The sequence below is a fragment of the Prionailurus bengalensis genome, chromosome C1 (genome assembly GCF_016509475.1).
Source record: "Prionailurus bengalensis isolate Pbe53 chromosome C1, Fcat_Pben_1.1_paternal_pri, whole genome shotgun sequence".
NCBI lineage: Eukaryota > Metazoa > Chordata > Mammalia > Carnivora > Felidae > Prionailurus > Prionailurus bengalensis.
In genome coordinates, this window is record NC_057345.1 from 95,050,335 (window position 1) to 95,071,116 (window position 20,782).

At 42.0% G+C, this 20,782-nt stretch overlaps 1 protein-coding gene across 1 annotated transcript; it reads left to right on the top strand.

Moving 5' to 3' along the window:
- The first annotated feature begins 203 nt into the window (after positions 1-203).
- On the top strand, positions 204-20,693 carry CD53 (CD53 molecule). The gene is made up of 8 exons (XM_043575820.1): positions 204-366; positions 14,005-14,084; positions 14,916-15,092; positions 16,556-16,630; positions 17,140-17,235; positions 17,763-17,843; positions 18,920-19,003; positions 19,823-20,693. Exons 2-8 carry the CDS (start codon positions 14,022-14,024, stop codon positions 19,892-19,894), a joined length of 648 nt encoding a protein of 215 aa, XP_043431755.1. The 5' UTR covers positions 204-366; positions 14,005-14,021; the 3' UTR covers positions 19,895-20,693.
- The last annotated feature ends 89 nt before the right edge of the window (positions 20,694-20,782 follow it).

The following is a 20,782-nucleotide window of genomic DNA, read 5'->3' on the forward strand; positions in this document are numbered from 1 at the left end:
CCAAATCACCCTAGAACCCACAAGTGCTCACCGATTAGTGCCTGGACCAGCTCGGTCTTTGACTTTTCATGGGTTTCATAGAAACAAGTTTAGATATTTGTGTGGGTCGTGGGAGTAGGTGTTTAACAGGCCACGGGAGAAGGAGTATCTCTGTACCTCTTGAGGCTCAAGAAGGTGGGCAGAGCCTCACTTCCTCCCTCTCTTCAACTGGGCTTCCTGTCGTCACAGCGTGAGCACATTTATTTTCCATTCACTTCTCCTTTTACACAAATAGCCCCGGACATCCGTGTTACCAGCCTTGTCGTGGCCATTTCAAGTATAATCACCAATCCTGCCTGAAGAACTGAGTGAAAGTGCCTGCAAAAGGTAAGATTGGTGATATTTTCATTGGACTTGAGAGCAAAGACCTGAACCATATTGTGTGGGATAGGGTATCTTCTTAGGAGTCTCCGTAGATCTCTCTAGTAAGCCTAAAACCTCCTGCAACTTCTATTTCACAGATATTTAGTGCATGAAGGTAGAAAGACCAAGATCCTAGCACCCCTCAAAAGGCAAGCAGGCCAGAAAGACTTTTCAATTAATTGGTTCTCATTATCTGATACCTCTTTGGGTCAGGGCATTTATATGCTTAAGTTGCTTCAGAACTTGAATTTTTGTGTGTAGTCATTTCTGATGTCTGGAGCCCTCTGTGTGACATGAAATTGTGGAGATTTCATACATGTTCAGGTCTCTTAGAAGACCGATCTTGTGATTTTAAGGTGAGGAGAGAGCCAACAGCCAGAGCCTTAAGAAAGGCAGCTGGAAGATGGCAGTTCTTAATTTTACAAATTTTTATGAATCTCACTGTGATTCCTCAGAGCCACTAAATAGAAGGACAGCTACAAATGACAACACCCAGCTCAGAGTCAGGAACACAGAGAATGCCCACTGCCTGTATATCAAGAGGTAAAAACTGAATGCGCCTAAGAGATGCTTAGATTGATTGTTTTCAAATAGCAGAAAGAACATTGTGATCCTCAGGGTTCAGCCAAACCCTGCCAAATTATACATTCAGTATACAAAATGTAAATATTGATAAACATAATATGACATGCACCAACCAACAAAACTTGATATTGTAACCATTTCTAATTCATGCCATGTAACGAATGACTGTGGCCTCCTGGACTCGGAAAGTCATGGCCAAGCTCTGGTTCTGGTGGTCTGTGACCACCATAGTAGTTACTGGATGTCAGGTGACCACAGGAAACACTGAATATCAGAGCTTTTTCCTTCCAAGACCCGCAAGAATCTCAACTGATCATACCCTGGAGGAGACAGAAAAGTCCTCAAGGACCATACCCACCCACCTAACAATGAGGGATAGCAATGCCACCGAGGGCTTTAGATTCCCAAAGCACCTCAGGGGCCGCTGAGCCACAAATTAAAAAATTTTTATTTTATTTGTTTAAGATTTTGTTTTAAGTAATCTCTACACCCAGCGTGGAGCTCGAACTTACAACCTCGAGATCAAGAGTCACATGCTCTACTGACCGACTCACCCAAGACCAGACTTTTTAATGAATTCATTTAATAATCATATGTTCAGTGCCTCCTGGAGCCAGGCGCTGTGCTCTGGAAGATACTGGTGGGGAGGCAGAGTAGCAAGGTAGAGACTGGTCCTGAAAATAGTCCTGCCCTTCAGGAACTCCTGTGGAAGATAAGAGATATCAGATGTGTGTGTTATCAGATGTGTATGTGTATGTGTATGTGTATGTGTATGATATCAGATGTGTAAGTGCTGTGGAAAGACAACTGAGCAAAGGCAGAGTCTTAGCTGCTGGCTGAACGAAGAAGTTTTACTTCTCAGTCTCCACCAGAATCTGCACTGTTTTGAAATTGCGGTTGGTTTGGAGCAGAGACTGAGCTGAAGCATGATTTCCTGTGTTGTTTTCCCTGTGAGCCAATTAAGAGTACTTAGCCTTTAAATGAAAGGATTGGGCGCCTTTATGCCCACAGGGAATGATTCAAAGCCCATCCCTGTGCACTTGAGGCTGCTAAGCCACTTCTCCTTCGGTAATTGACCCGCACAAACCGGCAAGATCAAGCTCCATTGGTCTTTGATTCCTGGTGTCCTCTGGTTGACCTCTGACCACCCAGAGGGCTTCAGACACCAGATCTGAAACCTGTTCCCCTTCTTCAGCCCCAGCCCACAGCATAAGAACAGCTAAGCGTTGTGCTAAGTGCTGGAGACAGGGAAAGCTGGTGCTTATCAATCTCAAAGCGTTTGTAGATTCTGGTATGGAGCACAGACACGACCACACACAAATACAGCACAATGTGATCTTTTCTGCAATGGAGGGTAAGTGCAGAAAATGTGGTAGGCATGTTGGAGTGTGCCGTGGGAAGGAAGTGACTGCTTTGGGTCGTTTTCAAAGAAGTATGACTTTGCTATGGAGACGGGGGGTAAACGGCGTTCCAGGTAGGGCACAGTATATGCACACTTAAAGAAGTGTGACCCTCCCACCCCCCAGACATATTTGAAACGAGAGTAAGCAAGTCAGGCTGTAGTGCAAGCCATGGCTGCAGGAGCACAGGAAGTGGAAATCTCCCTCTCTGCCTTGGATCTAGAACCCTTGAACCTGAAAGTGGGAAGCAAGACCAAACAACTGGGCGGGTAGTAGGTCTAGGGGTACGCTGAGATGTCAGAATTGATGGCATGTGGCCTGAAATGAGGGTGAAGGGGCAGATTTTTTACTCCTCAATCTCGATCTCCCCCAGATTAGGGTGAAGTTCGGAGCTTTTTTCGAGGTTACGCCGTGTCGCGCGCGCGCGCGCGCCTTCTGTTCCAGGAAACGCTATGTTGATTTAGTTACAGTGGTTTGGTTTGTGTTCTTATATTAGTCCTCCCCCAGCACTTCCTGTACTGAGTACCCAGTGTGTGCAGATCACCCCGGGCCCACTGGGTATCTGCACTCAGGAAGCTCCGGGCCCCAAGAGCCCCTGCAGGTAAAAATCCTGAAGCAAAGAAACCGAGAGAGAAGACTGCTACACACAGTAGGCCTCCAGGGTGGCTGCTGGGCCAGAGGAGGCAAGGACTGCAGCTGGAGTGTGACTGTGGGAAAGCTGTCTGGACACAGCTTTCTTCTTTGAGAAGAAGGGAGCCATTTCCAAAGCCATTGGGTGAGCGTTCAGACCTCTGTGTTGGGGTACAGAGGCAAGTCCTCTATTCAGTCCCCCACGTCACAAGCACACAGGAGGCTTCCTACCCAAGCAGTAACATCAGTACATCATAGCTATGGCCAAGAGCTGTCATCATTCCAAACAGAGCACTATTTTCCAAGTGTGAGAATGTTGTTACTTCAGTGGAATTTAGAGGTTATTGAAGTTCGAATAAAGTGTTCAGCTCATAGTGAGAGCCCAGGAAATGTTAGCTATTCTTGTAACATTCTAAACTGGTTATTTTCCAGGTAGGGTAAAACTTGTCCAAAATCATACAATTAAATAGTAATTCCTGATTCTCAATGGGATGCTCCTTCCTCCCCATTACACTATACTCTCTTTCCTTATAAACTTTCTTATAAACATAAAGAAATCTCCGGTACACTTTAACATGAGCAAACATAAAGAACATGACTTAATTATAAATCCAGTTGATCTGACATCAAGATGCTAACAAATCAAATATTTAAAATATATTTAATTTGTCAAAGTTTTGTTTGACATTTTCTATTTCAGGAGAACTGGATTGAGGAATGGGGGTGAGAAATCATTTTGATACCTCATGTCTTTTAAATTTGGACTCATGGCTTAATAATCTATATCAGGAGCAAATAGAGGCTCTAAAGAATCATCCCGTGGTTTGTTCTTCTAAAAACAGCTCCTGTGGAATCTCAGTATTTATACCATTAGGGAATTATGTGATGTAATGACTTAAAGATCAGAATTCCTTAGATTATTTACTCACATTCAACTCCTCTGTCTCTTTAAATTCAGACTTAAAGAAAACTTGCAAAAACACTAGGAAGAATTTCTGAACCCCCCTTCCCCTAGATTTCCCAAATAGTAACTTTTTATCACATTTTCTTTATCCTTCCTTGACTTTCTCTTTGGGGGTAATTGCTGGCCTAATATCCTTTCCCACAGAGTACTTTACCGTGTATTTTCTACAAACAAAAGCATTTTCTTACATAACCACTTTATATTCATCAAAATAGGCAATTTACACAGATGCAATACTGTTAACAATCTATAGGTTTTATTCAGATTGCATCTGAATTAGTATCCCATTAGTATCTTTATGGAGACTGGAAATCTCTGATCACACATTGCTTTTAACTGTCCTGTTTCTTCAGTCTCCTTCTGCTTGGAACAATTTCTGAGTCTTTCCTTGTATTTCATGACATTGATATTCTTGAAGTGTAGAGGTAAGCTATTTTCTAGAATGCCTCTATATTTGGTTGTCTCCTGTTTCTTCATTACTGGATTCAGGTTATTCAAACTTTTTATGGGAATACTACATAAGCAGCTTTAATTGTCCTACAGAGAAACATGCTTGCTTTGGACATAGCTTGCCTGAATGCACCCATAGATGGGTTTCTAGGACAGGGACCCTTCACAGGAAACCTCCACATACTTTTAGCAAAGGGAAACACAACCTCTAAGAAATGAGCCTCCAAGATCATCTGGATTTGTCTTTCCTCATTTTTTCCCTCCTCTTTGGTTCTTCCTTCTTTCTCTCTTCTACAGATCACTAATTTCTCTCCCTGATCACAGCTTTGAAAAGGAAAAAGTTTTCACCAGACCACAATTTTGGGGAGAACTAAGATGACAAACACATTCCTTGGACAAAGTGATGGAGAAATGAGGGGAAACTAATGCATCAACGTGGATGGTTTGGTTTAATTTTATTTGAGTATCACCTCTCCCCCTGCAATTGCTTATTACTTCCTCAAAGAGACATACTTGGATAACCCCCATTCCTCCTCAGCCACTGCTCACAGGGGTTCACACTGAAGGATGGAAGGAGTCCTCCTGGGGCTCCTCACACGGCAGGGCTGTGAGTTGGATTGGGAAGTGAGAGACACAACATGGAGCCTGGGGCAGCAGAAGGAAGGTGGGCTAGGAGGCTGCGAGACCTTGCCTTGTGCCCTATGTTTGATGTTCATTAGCTGGGTGACCTTGCACCAGTAAATAAGATTTATTTGTGAAGAACTTGGCATTGTACAGGGTTCAGTGAACTCTATCATCTATTTAAATTTATTTTGGCCTGAACTCGGGGGCCCTCTTCGAGAACAGATTTTCTTTCCTATTTAGAAAAATCTTGTGTGAATCAAGGCCCCACTTTCCTTCACTGATGAACCACAAACCTCTGCAGTCTCTGTGTAGAAAGGGATAGGAAGCCAACAGTCACCTTGATGAATATCTTGTCCTTCTGTGTAAATTGGCAAATAGATCCACATAGAGAAAAATGTCTAGAAAGGTGTTCATCAAAAATGTCAGTTGTGGTTATCTTTGGATATAGGGCTTCAGAAGATTTTTATGCTTTACACTTGTACTTTCTTTATTGTTTGAATTTTTTTGCAGAGGGTGAACAAAGATTTTTTTTTAACGTTTATTTATTTTTGAGACAGAGAGAGACAGAGCATGAACGGGGGAGGGTCACAGAGAGAGGGAGACACAGAATCTGAAACAGGCTCCAGGCTCTGAGCTGTCAGCACAGAGCCCAACGCGGGGCTTGAACCCACAGACCATGAGATCATGACCTGAGCCAAAGTCGGATGCTTAACCGACCGAGCCACCCAAACGCCCCAACAAAGATTTTTTTTTAAGTGTTTACCCAAAAATGAATCAAGCAAAGGATTATTAAAGGCCTTCTGGTCCCTGATGTATTTTATTCCTGAAAATCTAGCAGGAAGCCTGGGGTTGCCCTTAGGAATGGACTGGTAGGGAAGCTCTAAACTTGATCTTTTATGCATAGGGGCACTTGTACCCCAATGTTTATAGCAGCACTTTCAATAACAGCCAAATTATGTAAAGAGCTTAAATGTCCATCAGCTAACGAATGGATAAAGGAGATATGGTTTATATACTCAATGGAATACTACTTGGCAATGAGAAAGAATGAAATCTGGCCATTTGTAGCAATGTGGATGGAACTGGAGAGTGTTACACTAAGTGAAATAAGTCAGGCAGAGACAGACAGATACCATGTTTTCACTCATATGTGGATCCTGAGAAACTTAACAGAAGACCAGGGGGGATGAAAAATGGTGGGGGGGGGGGGAAGTTACAGAGGGGGAAGGAGGCAAACCATAGAGGCTCTTAAATACTGAGAACAAACTGAGAGGTGATGGGGTTGGGGGAGAGGGGAAAGTGGGTGATGGGCACTGAGGAGGGCACCTGTTGGGATGAGCACTGGGTGTTGTATGGAAACCAATTTGACAATAAATTATATTTAATATAAATACAATAAAATACACAAAAAAATAGAAATAAAACACATATTCACTCAAAGAATAAATAAATAAACGATCTTTTAGTCAGTGTTCACTGAACCAAGCACTCTGATGCTGAGCCATCCAGGAAATGTTATCTCATCTAACCCCCTGAACACCCTGTGAACCGTATGTGAATATCACTATTTTAAAGATGAGACAGTTGTGAAAGAGAGGTTACACAGGTTACCCCAGGCCACATTGCTGGCATGCAGCACTACCAGAATTCAAAACTAGGTCCATCTGATTCCACTACTAGTGTTTATCAAACTGTGTTCCATGGAACACTATGTTCTTTGAGTTATTATAAGTAATCTTGTAAGAACAGGTGTGTGGTAACAATGTACATTAGTGTATGACAAGTTGCTCAGAAGTCGTTCATTAAAAGAACTATTGCTTTTTCTTTTATTTTTATTTAATCCTGTTTACTTCCAAAACTATTTGACCATGGATTCCTTTCAGTCCCTATGGTTTTGTTTGTTTGCTTGATTTTGTTTGGGGAACACTTATTAACATCTCATAAATATAACAGGTTGCATAACACTGAAGCTATCTTTGTGGTTCCAAGAATGGATCACATAAGGCTGTATTGAATTGATAGCTTCTTGAAGCTTCTGTCCCAACCTTAGCCACTTTTTTGTTTTTTAAGTTTGTTTTTAGCCACTTCTTTGTTTTTTAAGTTTTTTTGTTTGTCTACTCATTTATTTATTTATTTTTGAGACAGAGAGGGAGAGAGAGAGAGAGTACACAAGAGCAGGGGAGGAGCAGAGAGAGAGGGGGAGAGAGGATCCCAAGCAGGCGCCACGCTGTCAGTGCAGAGCCCGAGGTGGGGCTCAAACTTACAAACCAAGAGATCATGACCTGAGCCAAAACCAAGAGATGAACGCTTAACTGACTGAGCCACACAGGTGCCCCCCAACCTTAGCCATTCCTAAGCTTGACTGCATTCAAGACTAGATTTGATGACCCTGCAAGTATGGGTTTAAAAAGGGGGGAGGGATTGAACTAGGTATGCACATGATGGTTTACTAGCCCAAGATCATTGCTTGGAGGAAACTAAAAAGTGAGCTTCATCCCTGGCCTCCACAGCGGGCCGTGGGAGATGGCCACAGCTAACTGCAGTTTCATCACAGGAAGCTGATGTCAGGGACTTTCTTCACTGAACCATGAGTCATGGGGCTGGGTCACAGATTCTGACTGCAGAGAGATATCAGTTCTTCCAGACCGTGGGGTCGGAAGGGGCAGGAGCTCATAACTGGCACAGTCACAAGGAAGAAAACGGGGTGGGGGGGTGGGGGAGCAGAGTGCTGTTCTATCTGGGTTAATACAAAAAGTGGGGCCATCACTGCGTGTGATAAAAGTAATGACCATCTCCACCAAATAGGCAGCTTTTCTCCTTCAACTGGTGGGAGTCTCAGCAAGTGGAAAATCATGGAAAGAGAAACAAGAGGTTTTTCTTCCTGTCGAAGGGAAGAATCAGGAGGGCTATTTGCAGGTCTCTGGCTGCCTCATTAGTTGGTGCTTTGTGGACACTTCAATGACGGGGGCCTGAAGCAGGTCTCACAGAATCCCAGGATGTTGGGGAAGAGGTGACCTTAGGAGGCAACTGGCCCAACCTTCTGTGTAAGTTATTGGCCCACGTCCAAAAGTTTAGCTTCTTGGTGCATAAATCTCAAGCCCAAGGCTTCCGATGCTGCCGTGTCACGTTTATTCCACTCCATCAGCTTATTTAGGGTTAATGGACAAAGGTTTATTGAAGAATCGCACTTTTTTTTAGTGTGATCAGGGGACTGTCTAAGATCTCGAGGATTCAAAGATGAATAAACTAGCTCCTACCCTCAAGGAGCTCACATTCCAGAGAGGAAAGAGAGAATTATAAGACAAAGTGGCTAGGGCAATAATGGAGATGTGTAGGTATTACAGGCACGCCTTGTGGGGAGTAGGCTGGGGTGTGGAGAAGTAGACACACTCAGAGAGGGCTTCCTGGAAGAGTGACACTGGAGCCGAGTGTCAGGATGAATAGTGGCTAACCAAAGTAAGGGGTCAGAGGGAGAGAAAGGGACAAATTCCAGCAAAGAGCACAGGTAAAGAGGAGCCACTAAAACAAGTACTCAGTGTTGCTCGCTAGACAGGGGATGTTGCCACAAGTTTGGAGAAATGGACAGGAACAAATTAGGAAGGCCTTTTGACATATGCGTACATGCCTAAAACTCTCACGACAGTCAAGGTAACATATTCATCACTTCCAAAAGAAGTTATTTGTGGTCTTTTGCAATCCCTTTCTCCTGCCTGTCTCTATTCTCCTTTTATTTATCTAACACTGCCACTACCATCACTTTCCTCTACCTCCGTCCCCAATGACTGATCTGCTTGCTTTCTGTTGCTATATATCAGTTTTCATTTCCAGAATGGTATAGAACTGGAATCATACAGTATGGATCTTCTTTCTGTCTTTGTTCATCCACCATAATTATTTGGAGATTCATCAGCGCTGTGTTGTGTATCAACAGTTGACTTTTTATTTTTTCCAGAGTAGTGCACCATTTCATAGCTATATCAACTTGTTTTCCTGTTCATCTGTTGATGGACCTTGGGTTGTTTCCAGTTTGGGGCTATTACAGATAAAGCTGCAATGAACATTCTTGGATAAGTCTGTATGACCATATGCTTTTTGTTCTCTTGGTAAATTCTTTGGAGTGGCGTGGCTGAATCATATGATAAGTGTATGTTTAGCTTTTCACAAAACTGGCAAAATGTTTTTCAAAGTGGATATACCATTTTACATTTTCACCAAAACCATAGCCTTATGAGTCCCTGGTATGGTCAGTTTTTTGTCTTTGGTTTTTGTTGTTGTTGTTTGTTTGTTTGTTTTTGTTTTAATTTTAGCCGCTCTAGGAGGTACGGGTATCTCATTTCCCCAATTTACATTTCCCTAATGATTAATGAAGTAGACTATTTTTTCATGTACATATTCTCCATCCATGTGTCTTCTTTGGTGAACTATCTGTTCATATCTTCTGTCCATTTTTATTTTTTTATTTTTTATTAAAAAAAATGTTTATTTATTTTGAGAGAGAGCACACGTGCAAGCAGGGGGAGGGGCAGAGAAGAGGGAGAGAGAGAATCCCAAGCAGGCTCCACACTGAGTGGGGAGCCCAACATGGGGCTCAGTCTCAGATCTCACAACCGTGAGATCATGACCAGAGCCAAAATCAAGAGTTGGATGCTTAACTGACTGAGCTGCCCAGGCGCCCTGTCCATTTTTAAATGGGACTCTTTGTCTTCTGAGTTTTGAGAATATGTTGTCACAAACGGGAGGATTTTCTTCTTTCTCATGGCTGAACAATGTTATTTTGTATATTTATACCACATTTTCTTTATTGAAGTTTGGACCTAGGTTGTTTTCCTGTCTTGGCTATTGTCAATAATGTTACAATATACGTGGGGCTGCAGATATTTGAGACCGTGATTTCCTCTCCTTTGGATATATACCCAGAAGTGGGATTGCTGGATCGTAGGGTAGTTCTATTTTTAATTTTTTTTTTTTTTTTTAGAAACTTCCATACTGTTTTCCATAGTGGCTGTAACCAACTTACAGTCCCACCAACAGTGCAACGAAGGTTGTCTTTCTCCATGTCCTCTCACTATTGTTATCTCTTATTTTTTTGATGATAGCCATTCTAACAGGTATGAGGTGATACCTCATTGCAGTTTTGAATTGCATTTCCCAACCCGATGGTTAGATGTTGAGCATCTTTTTATGTACCTGTTGTCCACCTGTGTGTCTTTTTTGGAAAAATGTCCATTCACTTGCTCTGCCAATTTTTTAAAAAAGTTTTATTTATTTACTGTGAGAGAGAGAGAGAAAGAAAGAGAGAGTGGGGAAGGAGCAAGAAGAGAGGGAGAGAGAGAGAATCCCAAGCAGGCCCTGCATTGTCAGCATGGAGCTTGAGGCAGGCTCGAATTCACAAATTGTGAGATCATGACCTGAGCCAAAATCTAAAGTCAGATGCTTAACCAACTGAGCCAGCCAGGCGCCCCCTTCTCCTCATTTTAAAATCAGATTTTACTTTTTGTTTATTGCTATTGAGTTGTAGGAGTTCTTTATATATTGTGAATATTAACCTCTTCCCAGATATATGATGCAAATATTATTTCCCATTAAGTAGGTTGTCTGTTCATTTTGTTGATGGTTTCCTTTACTGTGCAGAAGCTTTTTAGATTGATACAGACCAGTTGCTTATTTTTGCATTTGTTGCCTTTGTTTCTGGTGTCATATCTGAAAAATCCTTGCCAAAACTAAATGTCAAGGAGCTTTCCTTTTATGTTTTCTCCTAGGAGTTTTGTGGTTCCAAGTCTTACATTCAAGTCTTTATGCCATTTTTATTTTATTTTTGTGATTGGTGGAAGATAGGGGTCCAGTTCAATTCATTCGCAATGTGGATGTCCAGGTTTCCGTACACAATTTATTGAAGAGACTGCCTTTTCCCATTGTATGTGCTTGGCTCCTTTGCTGTAAATAAATTAACCACATATGCATGGGTTTATTTCTGGGCTTTATATTCTGTTCCATTGATTTATGTGTTTGTTTTTTATGCTAACATCATACTGTTTTAATTACTATAGCTTTGTAATAGATTTTGAAATTAAAACATATAATGCTTCTAGTTTTGTTTTTCTTTCTCAAGATTTCTTTGGCTATTCAGGGTCTTCTGTGGTTCCACATAAATTTTAGAATTGTTTATTTTGTATCTGCGAAAAATGCCATTGAAATTTTTATAGGGATTGCATTTAATCCATGGATTACTCTGGGTGGTATGGACATTTGAACAATATTAATTCTTCCAATCCAAGAGCATAGAATATATTTCCATTTATTTGTGTCTTCTTACATTGCTTTCATCAGTTTCTTGTTGTTTTCAGTGTCCAGGATCTTTTACCACTTTGGTTAAACTTATTCCTAAGCATTTTATTCATTATATTTTATTTTATTTTAATGTTTATTTTTTAAGAGAGAGAGAGAGAGAGAGAGAGAGAGAGAGCAAGCGGGGAAGGGGCAGAGAGAGAGAGGGAGACACAGAATCCAAAGCAGGCTCCGGGCTCTGAGCTGTCAGCACAGAGCCTGATGTGGGGCTTGAACCCATGAACTGTGAAATCATGACCTGAGCAGAAGTTGGATACTCAACCGACTGAGCCACCCAGGCACCCCAGCATTTTATTCTTTTTGATGAAATTTTAAATGAGATTGTTTTCTTAACTTCTCTTGCTGATAATTCATTACTAAATGTTCTTTAATCCAATTGGCTATCTTGTGTCATACCTGGAATATTTAGAGCATTTCATTTACTGTGCTATTAATATGGCTAGAGTTGAGAATATTCGCTTTCTATTTTCCCCATCTGTTCTTTGTTTTTCTTTTAGTCTGTGCAGGTTGCTATAACACACTACTACAGACAGAGTAATTTACAAACCACAGAAATTTACTTCTCACAGTTCTGAACCCTGGAAGTCTGAGATCAGGATGCTAACATGGTCAGGCGAGGCCACTCTTGAGTTGCAGACCTTTTGTTGTGTCCTCACAAGGTGGAAGGAGCTAGCAAGCTCTCTGGGGTCTCTTTTAGAAGAGCTCTAATCCCATTCAGGAGGGTTCTACTCTCATGACCTAACTACCTCCCAAAGGCTCCACCTCCTAACACTATCACATTGGGCATTAAGATTTCAACATGTGGATGTTGTGGGGACACAGACATTCAGACCACAGCAGTTTCCTTTTTCCTCTTTTTAGGTTTCTTTCAACTAATCTAGTAGTTTAAAATAATTTTTATCTCCCTTGCTTGCTTATTAATTACAATTCTTTGTTTTGTTATTGTAGAGGTTGCCTTATGGTTTATACTTTACATCTCTAACTCACCAGAGTCTATCCTCAAGTGACATTACCACAACACACATGAGAACCTTATAATAGTATATTTCCACGTCTCCCTTCCCAGAGAGTTCCTTTCAGACTAAATAATCATGGGTTTCACTTACTGAGTCCTGGTCATATATCAGTCTCTGTTGTAAGATCACTTCATCTTTACACCCACCCTAGGAGACATAAGTATTTACCCCATTTTACATAGGAACAAATTGTGACTATAGACGTCAAGTCAGTTTCCAAATCTCACGTAGCTGTTTAGTGGCATAGGTGGAAGTTGAATTCAAGTTTGACCTCAAAGCTACTACTTATAGCAGAGGTAGATCTACTATCTCTACTACTATGCAGTAGGTCGTCATACCTTTTTTTAACCTCTCAAGTATATCCAGACGCATTTATAATCTAATTGATTTTGTTTTAACTTGGTTAAAATTATGGGGAAATGGGGGGTTAAAAATTATGGGGTTAAATTATGGGGATTAAGAAAAATCCTGAGGGTCAAGACAAGAAGGAGAGGAGAAAGAGAAGGACAAAGTAAAGGAAAAGGAAAATAGTACCAAGTAAGTATACGTATTTGGTCTTTCCAACAGAGCAGATTATTCTATTGTAGGATACAAATAGCTCATGAGGCTTAGACAGGCTGGATGACCTATCCCTCAAGACCATCTGATTTCTGGCTGCTGTTAAGAGGGTAGAAGCAATGGATTATACACGCAATCTATATACTAGAAAAGGCATAGTTCTAACGGGAAAAAAACCAATAAATTGACATTCTGCTTTATGGATCAGTCTTACGTGCAGTTTTAAAATATGAGTTACTCTAGGGAAACTAACTGTGTCTGACAGAAAATTCACAACTGTGTATCCAGATCTCTAGAACTGAGGATGAGGCTTTGCACATTAATGTCCTTTCTGGGAAATGAAATTATATTTTTTAAAAAATTAAGCTCCAATTTCTACCCCTTTTCATTTCTTCATTGGGTATTGGTTAGCCAGTTTTACCTCTGCTGTAAGATTCACATCTTCTGGAGGGTAGGTACCGGAGAGTCATGGTTATATCTCTCACTGTATCTAGGACAGAAAACATCATAAACGTTGCTTCAATAAAAGCATGAATCAGACATAGGTTCCCTACCCCCATTTTCATGTGGAGAGGTTTACAGACCACATGTGGTATGTACATGCATCTCAGGGCATTTAAAGAACAGGCTGATCAAGTCACTGACCTTCTCCACAGCTGATGAATCAGCTGATTAATGCCTGACCCCTGGTCACCTTCTTGAGTGCCCAAGCACTAGTCTCTGAGAATTGGCTTAGTGGTGTCACTGTGACTCACTCTCCTCTGAGAGCAGCTCCATGGGTTTCTTCTACAGCACCTAATTCAGCGGTAAGCATTCTTGGCTTGCAGAATTGGAGCCAAAGTGAGTGTCCAAGATAAACCGATTGGTACCTCAATGCAGAGATCGAGAGATCCGGGAGTTTGGGGAAACTTCCCAGAGGAGAGTCGCAGCTCAAACCCAGGGTGATGCTGGAGATTTTAAACCCTGAACATTTGTGTCCTCTCTTCTCTGGTGCCAGGTCACTTACCTCCTCTTTTCTTTCACTTTTTAGGGCAAGAATATCCCAGCATGGGCATGAGTGGCTTGAAATTGCTGAAGTACGTTCTGTTTTTCTTCAACTTGCTCTTTTGGGTAAGTGTGTTTCTTCCCAGCGTGACTGAGCTCACCTCCTCCCAGCTACACTCTATTTCTCGGTCCTCTACTGAAGAGTCCGCTACAAAGAGCAACCCATGCGTGTTGGAATGACATAACCAGCTTAGAACAAGGGAGTGATAATTTCCTCCCCTTTTCCCATCCTGCCATAGGATATGCTTATACAATTGAAAAGTACCAGTGCAGTTATTTATAGGTGGGCTGTTTCTCTCTCTGGGGACTTTAGGCGACTACTGCTCACTGCTGACATCTACGGGTGAGAAACCTGACACTCTACGTTCTGTGTATAAATGACTCTTTTTCTTGCTCTCTTAGACAAATAGCTGATTGAAAAGGAAGCCCCCTTTTTGGGGAAAGTTTCACTGTACCAAATTCAGCAATTGAACTTCAAACAGAGAATCGGTTTGTACTCAAGTGTCTATGAGAAGATTCTTAAAAGTTTGGCTTCTCTAGCTTTCTGCCTAGCAAGATCAACTTCTCACCCAGGGCCTCCCCTCTAACGGTTGTGGTTTCCAAAGGGAAGACCACGTGTAAGCCGTTGTGGGAACGAGGAGTGGGGGATCTGAAGCACGAAGATACTGTATTACTCACAGGAAGGAGCTTCCCCTGCTATCTGATATGGGTGGGATGAAGCATGAGTAGGACATCACGGGAAGAAGCTAGGGTCACCTCTCTTCTGGATGCATGGGGAAAGCTGAGGAAAGAGGTTGCTCATGACAGTCTCCATAGAACCAATGGAAAAAGCTGATTCTAATTTGAAGTGAGAATGTGAGCAGATATTCAAGAGTGTTGCGGAATTCTTTCTTTCAGTTTTGTGGCTGCTGCATTTTGGGCTTTGGGATCTATCTCTTGATCCACAACAACCTCTGGTTGCTCCCCTTCCTCCCACTGGGCAATGTGCTTGTCATCGTGGGCTCCATTATCATGGTGGTTGCCTTCCTGGGATGCATGGGCTCCATCAAGGAGAACAAGTGCCTGCTTATGTCGGTGAGTCCTTTGCAGCAGATGTGGTACCCTAGGTAGAGGGACGTGATGCCCTAAGCCCCAGGCAAGATATTTCTTGGTGGCTAATCTATGGTCACAGGGAGATCATAGGAACATAAGATTGGCACTTTAGACCATCTGAGTCTGTCTAGACCACTAGTATTTTGTTTCTGACTGGGATCCCAGGGATGGGTGGCAGTGGACACTGCTATCCTCCTTGGGATTCATTTTACAGTGTTACTAATGACCCGCATCATAATTTCCCTTTATGGCATTTTATTTCTTCATGTCTGGTTGAAATCGAGTGTCATCCATCTGCCTAAGTGCTCTTCACATTAGTACGTATTTTGAGGATCTGAGTCAGAGTCACTAAGTGGTGGAAAATCTACTCTCTAGATTCTTCTGAGTACTGTGGCCCTCCTAAAAGGAGGCAGAAGATGCTTCTCTATCTCAGATCTGCACAAGGCACACTAGAGTGTGATGACGCAGCTTAGGTGAAGGCCTAGGTGGCAGCCATTGTGATCTAACATGAGAGATGCTAGAACCTTTCAGTTGCTCCCTGTCAGTTAAGTATCCTGAGGAGAACCCTTAGACTTAGGTTTTGTTTGTAAGCTCTCTGAAGGAAGTCTCCTTGTTGCTCTAGTAGACCCAGAATAGTACTTGCTGTAACAGTGCCACTCCGTCCATAAGTAAGTGTTCCCAGTTGCCTTGGTCCTTCCTTAAGTCATTGGTCAATCTCTTTTCCTTTATGAATCAACTCAAACTGGAGCCAAGAGATAGAATTAAGAAGTCCCTGTTCTTAGATAGCTCTCAGATTAATGGCAAAAGATGGGAGATGATAGACACAGGGAAAAGGTAAAGCCGCCAAGATTAGTGTTGGGATAAAAAGGTGAAGGAGAGGGAATAAGTGAAAATGTGTTTTCTGTGGTGTGTGATTAGCATAGAGGGAGCAAGCTTCTCCAGTTGGAGATAAATAAGGGTTAGGAGGGTGACTAGAATACCTCTTCTCCCCATCTGTACAGGACTCCTCTCAACTTCCACTATCACCTGCCCCCACCCCAAACTAGCCCTGATCTTGCAGAAAGGACCAGGCCCCAAACTCCAAAGGCACATAGGTTAGTTTGCTGGTCTTTTGTTCAGCTTTCAAAAAGCCAATGCCAAAATTGCTTCATTGATTCAACAAATAATATTGCATATGCATTATGCGCCTGGAATTGGGTAGGCACAATGGGAAGGGGAGAACAAAGTTACAAGACAGTTGATCTGCCCTCCAGAGACTTGGGGTCTAGTTGTAGAAAAATGACACACATCCCTCATAAAACAAGAGAAGGTTTATGAATGTCCGAGCAGGCAGGAACAGGAGCCTCTGCACATGTGCAAAGACATACCTAGATGTTTCCAGCGTGGCTTGGGAGTAAGGGAAGAATGGGAATCAGCACTGTGAGCATGTCTCTGCTTTGCTTCAGTTCTTTATCCTGCTGCTGATTATCCTCCTTGCGGAGGTGACCTTGGCCATCCTGCTCTTCGTGTATGAACAGAAGGTAAGCTACAAAGAGCACAACTCGTATTTCTGGCCGTAGGGAAGAAGTTGGCCCCAAATAAATCCTATAATAGAGGTAGAAGCAAAGTGGAAAAGGGATGGAAGAAGAAAAATCAACTGTAACTGGGGAGAGGAAAAAAATTCTTAAAGGAGATTGCCATTGAGTCATGCTTTGAAGCATGAATAGGAAGAGCTATAAAAACAAGTTTATCTTCCTCCTACTTACTTTTCTCCATGTTTGGCAGTAGAAAATGTCTGTCTCCATGCCTAAGAGAGCCCATGCTTTGGTTGTCCCTCTTCCTCTGAAAAACTAGAGTTCTGGAAGGGCAAGAGATCACCACCACGCACCATCTTCCTGTATATATACTCCCTCTTGTCACACCCTTAGCTCTGAGGAGATCATTTGGAAGGAAGGAGCAAATGGAACCACTAGCCTATACTAGAAATTGCTTATTCCTTGAACTCACCTGCTTTTTATAATGTCTCCTCTGCTGGGATGTGCCCGCCCAGCTGAATAAGTATGTGTCTGAGAGCCTGACTACCAGCATCCAGAAATACAGCTCGGACAACAGCACCAGGGAGATGTGGGATTCCATCCAGTCATTGGTGAGTGTAGATGAAATCCTCCTCAGCTCAATCAGATTTGATTTTCCAACCTCAGTCCCTGGGGGCTAGAAGGACCTTCCTTTCTTGAAAGTTCCAGAATTTAAGGTCCACAGTCCCTAAGTCAGAATAATGTTTAACAGTCACAAACTGGAGAGCACAGGAATCAGTTTGATTGGTACAAAATTGTCTACATTCTCTCATCCTTCCCAGTCTCAGGTAGGCTTATTATCTAAGTCCTACTGAGACGTAAGAAAGACTCAACCATGTCAGACTAAATCCGCTGTGTGTTTAATTTTTCATGTGTAAAATGTGAGTAAATTAAATATGCCCTCTCTGCTTCAAGCAACCTTATGTGATGGAAATGGTATGATGGATTTGAAAGTATTTTGTTCTCAGGAGCCATAGTAGCCCAGGTAATTCTGGATTTTTGGCTAGAGTCAGATATGAAGGGCCCACCTTCTCTCCAAGGTTCAATTTTCTTTCTGTTGACTTTCTAACCATCACATTCTTGGGGGTTTGGCTTTTAGCTGCAATGTTGTGGTGTCAATGGAACAAGTGATTGGAACGGTCACCCACCAGCATCTTGCCCCCAAGGTCCACAAGTTCAGGTAATTTTTTAAGCAATATTTCTGTTATTAATCTCTCTGGTTAAACTTTCAATTGTCTTAGAAACTCCAGTCATACTGAGCTTAATCGTCCCCGCCAGAAACAGGGAACCTTGGACAAAGTAGAGGCCAGGGAGACAACCCAGGTAACTAAACAAACTAGACAAAAGTTGTCCAGACAACTAGACAAAAGAAACAAAAAAGGAACAGCCTCATTTAGACTAGGAAGGCCATCACAAATCTTGCACTCTAAACTATTACATTACAGGGGGGAAGGTTTATGTGATGATAGTAGTAGATCTACATTTTTCTTGAGCAAAAATTAGGTCTTATTGTTGAAAGAGAAATTTGCAAAGGTGAGCTAGAAAAGCTTCTCCTTCTTCCTGTTTCTCTGCTCTTCTTTCTTGGAAAACGCATCACCCAGCCCCTTGGTGACATGCATCATAAGTGAAGGAGTGAGGAGTTGGGGAGAAAGATAGTTGGCGGAACTATTGAAACAACTGGTCCACTGAATTCGGACCTCCAGATTAAGCCCAGAGAAGAAGCCAAGGTCATATTCCCTCAAGATCAAGTTCCTAAATTCCTGTTACCCCATGTTATGTACCCTTGGGACTTTTGGAAAATCTCCAGACATTTTTAGGTCTGTGAAGAAAGACTGAAACACTCACCAACTAGAACTGCCCTGGAGCTTGGTAGGGCCATGATAGATTTACATTTCAGCAGAAGCTGAGATGCAACCGAACCTAGAATTCCATGGGCTATATTCACTTTTAGTAATCCCAAGTCAGCAGTGAGAGTTCAAAAAACCTAAGGATATCTATTGCTGAGGTGCCTCTCAGGAGCTACTTTGACTCAGTGTGCAAAGATCTAGGACTTCTGCATCAGGTGTCACTGTAATGGTAACAACACCAGAAAGGGCTCTGTTTAATGTTTGCTGCTTGAAGCCTGTTTCTTCAACCATAGAAAGAAAATAAAAATGGTCTAAGGCATAAGACAAAATAGAAACTATCTTCTGAAATTAGCCTCCTGATAAAGTCAAATAATATAGTGTTATCATTTGTACTTGTGATTTTTTCTAGGGTTGCTATGCAAAAGCAAAACAGTGGTTTCATTCCAATTTCCTGCATGTTGGAATCATCACTATCTGTGTATGTGTGATCCAGGTAAGAACTTAGCCACAGGACTATCGTGAAGATTAAATTATTTAAGCCATGTAAGGTTTTAAAACACTACCAGGTACATAGTACATGCTCAATAAATATGAGCTTCCCCAGTCACGTAGCAAATGATGTCATTACCAATTTGAGGCATACAGAAAATATCACCGATCTATCGGGTCAACTTATCCCTAAGAGATATGATTGCTTCATAGTCAAATTAAAAGTCATCCAGCAGACCCCTACTTTGGTCATTCACTCAGCTGGGATGGAAAAGCTTGCAATAGATAAACATTCTATATGAAAATTTGGCCTTGTATGCTAAGCAGGAGTTGATAAAAGTTACAATCAATTTCCTCCTTGTTTCTCTGCTTAGCATGATAAGTCAGGGGCAAATTTTTTTATTGTGTGACATTTCTACTATTTTTATATACAAGTGTTTTGGGTGTGTCACAGAATAACTAAGATATTGATCAAGAAGCTCAGGGGGAAACAGTTTTTCTCTGCTTGGAAACCAAGGAGTCCCAGGGTATGTGTAGAGATGGCTCACTGCACAGAGTTGACTTGTGCAGAACTTGACTATACAAGTGACTTCTTAAGGAGACAAAGATGTCCCAACACTCTATCCTCTACTGTTTTTGCACCATCATCTCCCGCTGCCTTTCTAAAGCTAACTAAGGGAACGGAGAAGGAATTGGAAGTGATGGCAGAAAGGGTGGTTCCAGTGTGGGGAATACTTTGTTTTTCTCTAGGGCTAATCCCAGGGGTTATGGGAGAGATGGCTTCTCCTATGAAGACCTGATATTTTCCCAACTCTTTTCTCAGGTGTTGGGGATGTCCTTTGCGCTGACCTTGAACTGCCAGATTGATAAAACCAGCCAGACCTTAGGGTTGTGACCCTCTACTGCCTTGTGCTGAAGAGGCTTATTTCATCTCTGGAAATGCAAAGTCATTTATAGCATGAAGCCCTAAATGGTCACCTCTTGGCCTGGTGTCTTTGTCCCCCTCTCATCTCTTCCCTGTTTTGGTCCCTGTCTCATACAACCAGAGAAGAGATGTGTTTGCTAGTCATTTCCCATCTCAAGCACCAGAACAATCATTCACCCACTCATGGAGACACACCTATGTCCCTCAAGGTGGTGACACTAATACCGACCATTTTTCAGACATGAGAGGCCAAGAGACCTCTGGCACTAATGGTTCAAGATCAAAAGATGAGTCTGGGACTTGAATCTTCGCATCTTCTTATTGTCAAATAACTCTCTAGCCTCCAAATGATGCCCTGTCCATTCTCCAAAGTCAAGCAAAAAGACACACTGAAGGGAGTTCTGGGGCCAGACTCACTGGATCACTGTTACAACCCCCTGCTTCCTTTTGGCTGGGCCTGGGCCTTGGCTACAGGAATGACAGAGTACTCTTTCTCCAAAGGGTAAGGTTTCTTTCAACTTCCTTATTACGGGCCTTATTGATTCATTCTGTCCTTCCAGAAGAAACTGTCTAGTGATTTGTATCCTGACTTCAGCCAATATCAGCCTTTGATTTACATAGCTGTGGAGGAACTCAGCAGGACCAGTATCTCTGGTGGTTTAGCTGATAATCACATTCATAAGAATTCTGGTGTTATTTCTCTAGCAAATAAGGTTTTGTTAATGTACTATTTTAACTCTTCAATAAACAAAATAGCTTGTGATCTCAATCATTACATTCTTTTTCTTATATCTGAAATATATTTTTTGTGACTCAGTCTGAATGTCCTCCCAGCAGTCGATAAGTTATCAATTGTTG

Bases quoted from the DNA above. Each gene is read 5' to 3' on its own strand.
- CD53 (XM_043575820.1), top strand. From the start codon at position 14,022: ATGGGCATGAGTGGCTTGAAATTGCTGAAGTACGTTCTGTTTTTCTTC. The intron at 14,085-14,915 runs GTAAGTGTGTTT...TCTTTCTTTCAG, and splicing joins TCTTCAACTTGCTCTTTTGG to TTTTGTGGCTGCTGCATTTT. The intron at 16,631-17,139 runs GTAAGCTACAAA...GTGCCCGCCCAG, and splicing joins TCTTCGTGTATGAACAGAAG to CTGAATAAGTATGTGTCTGA.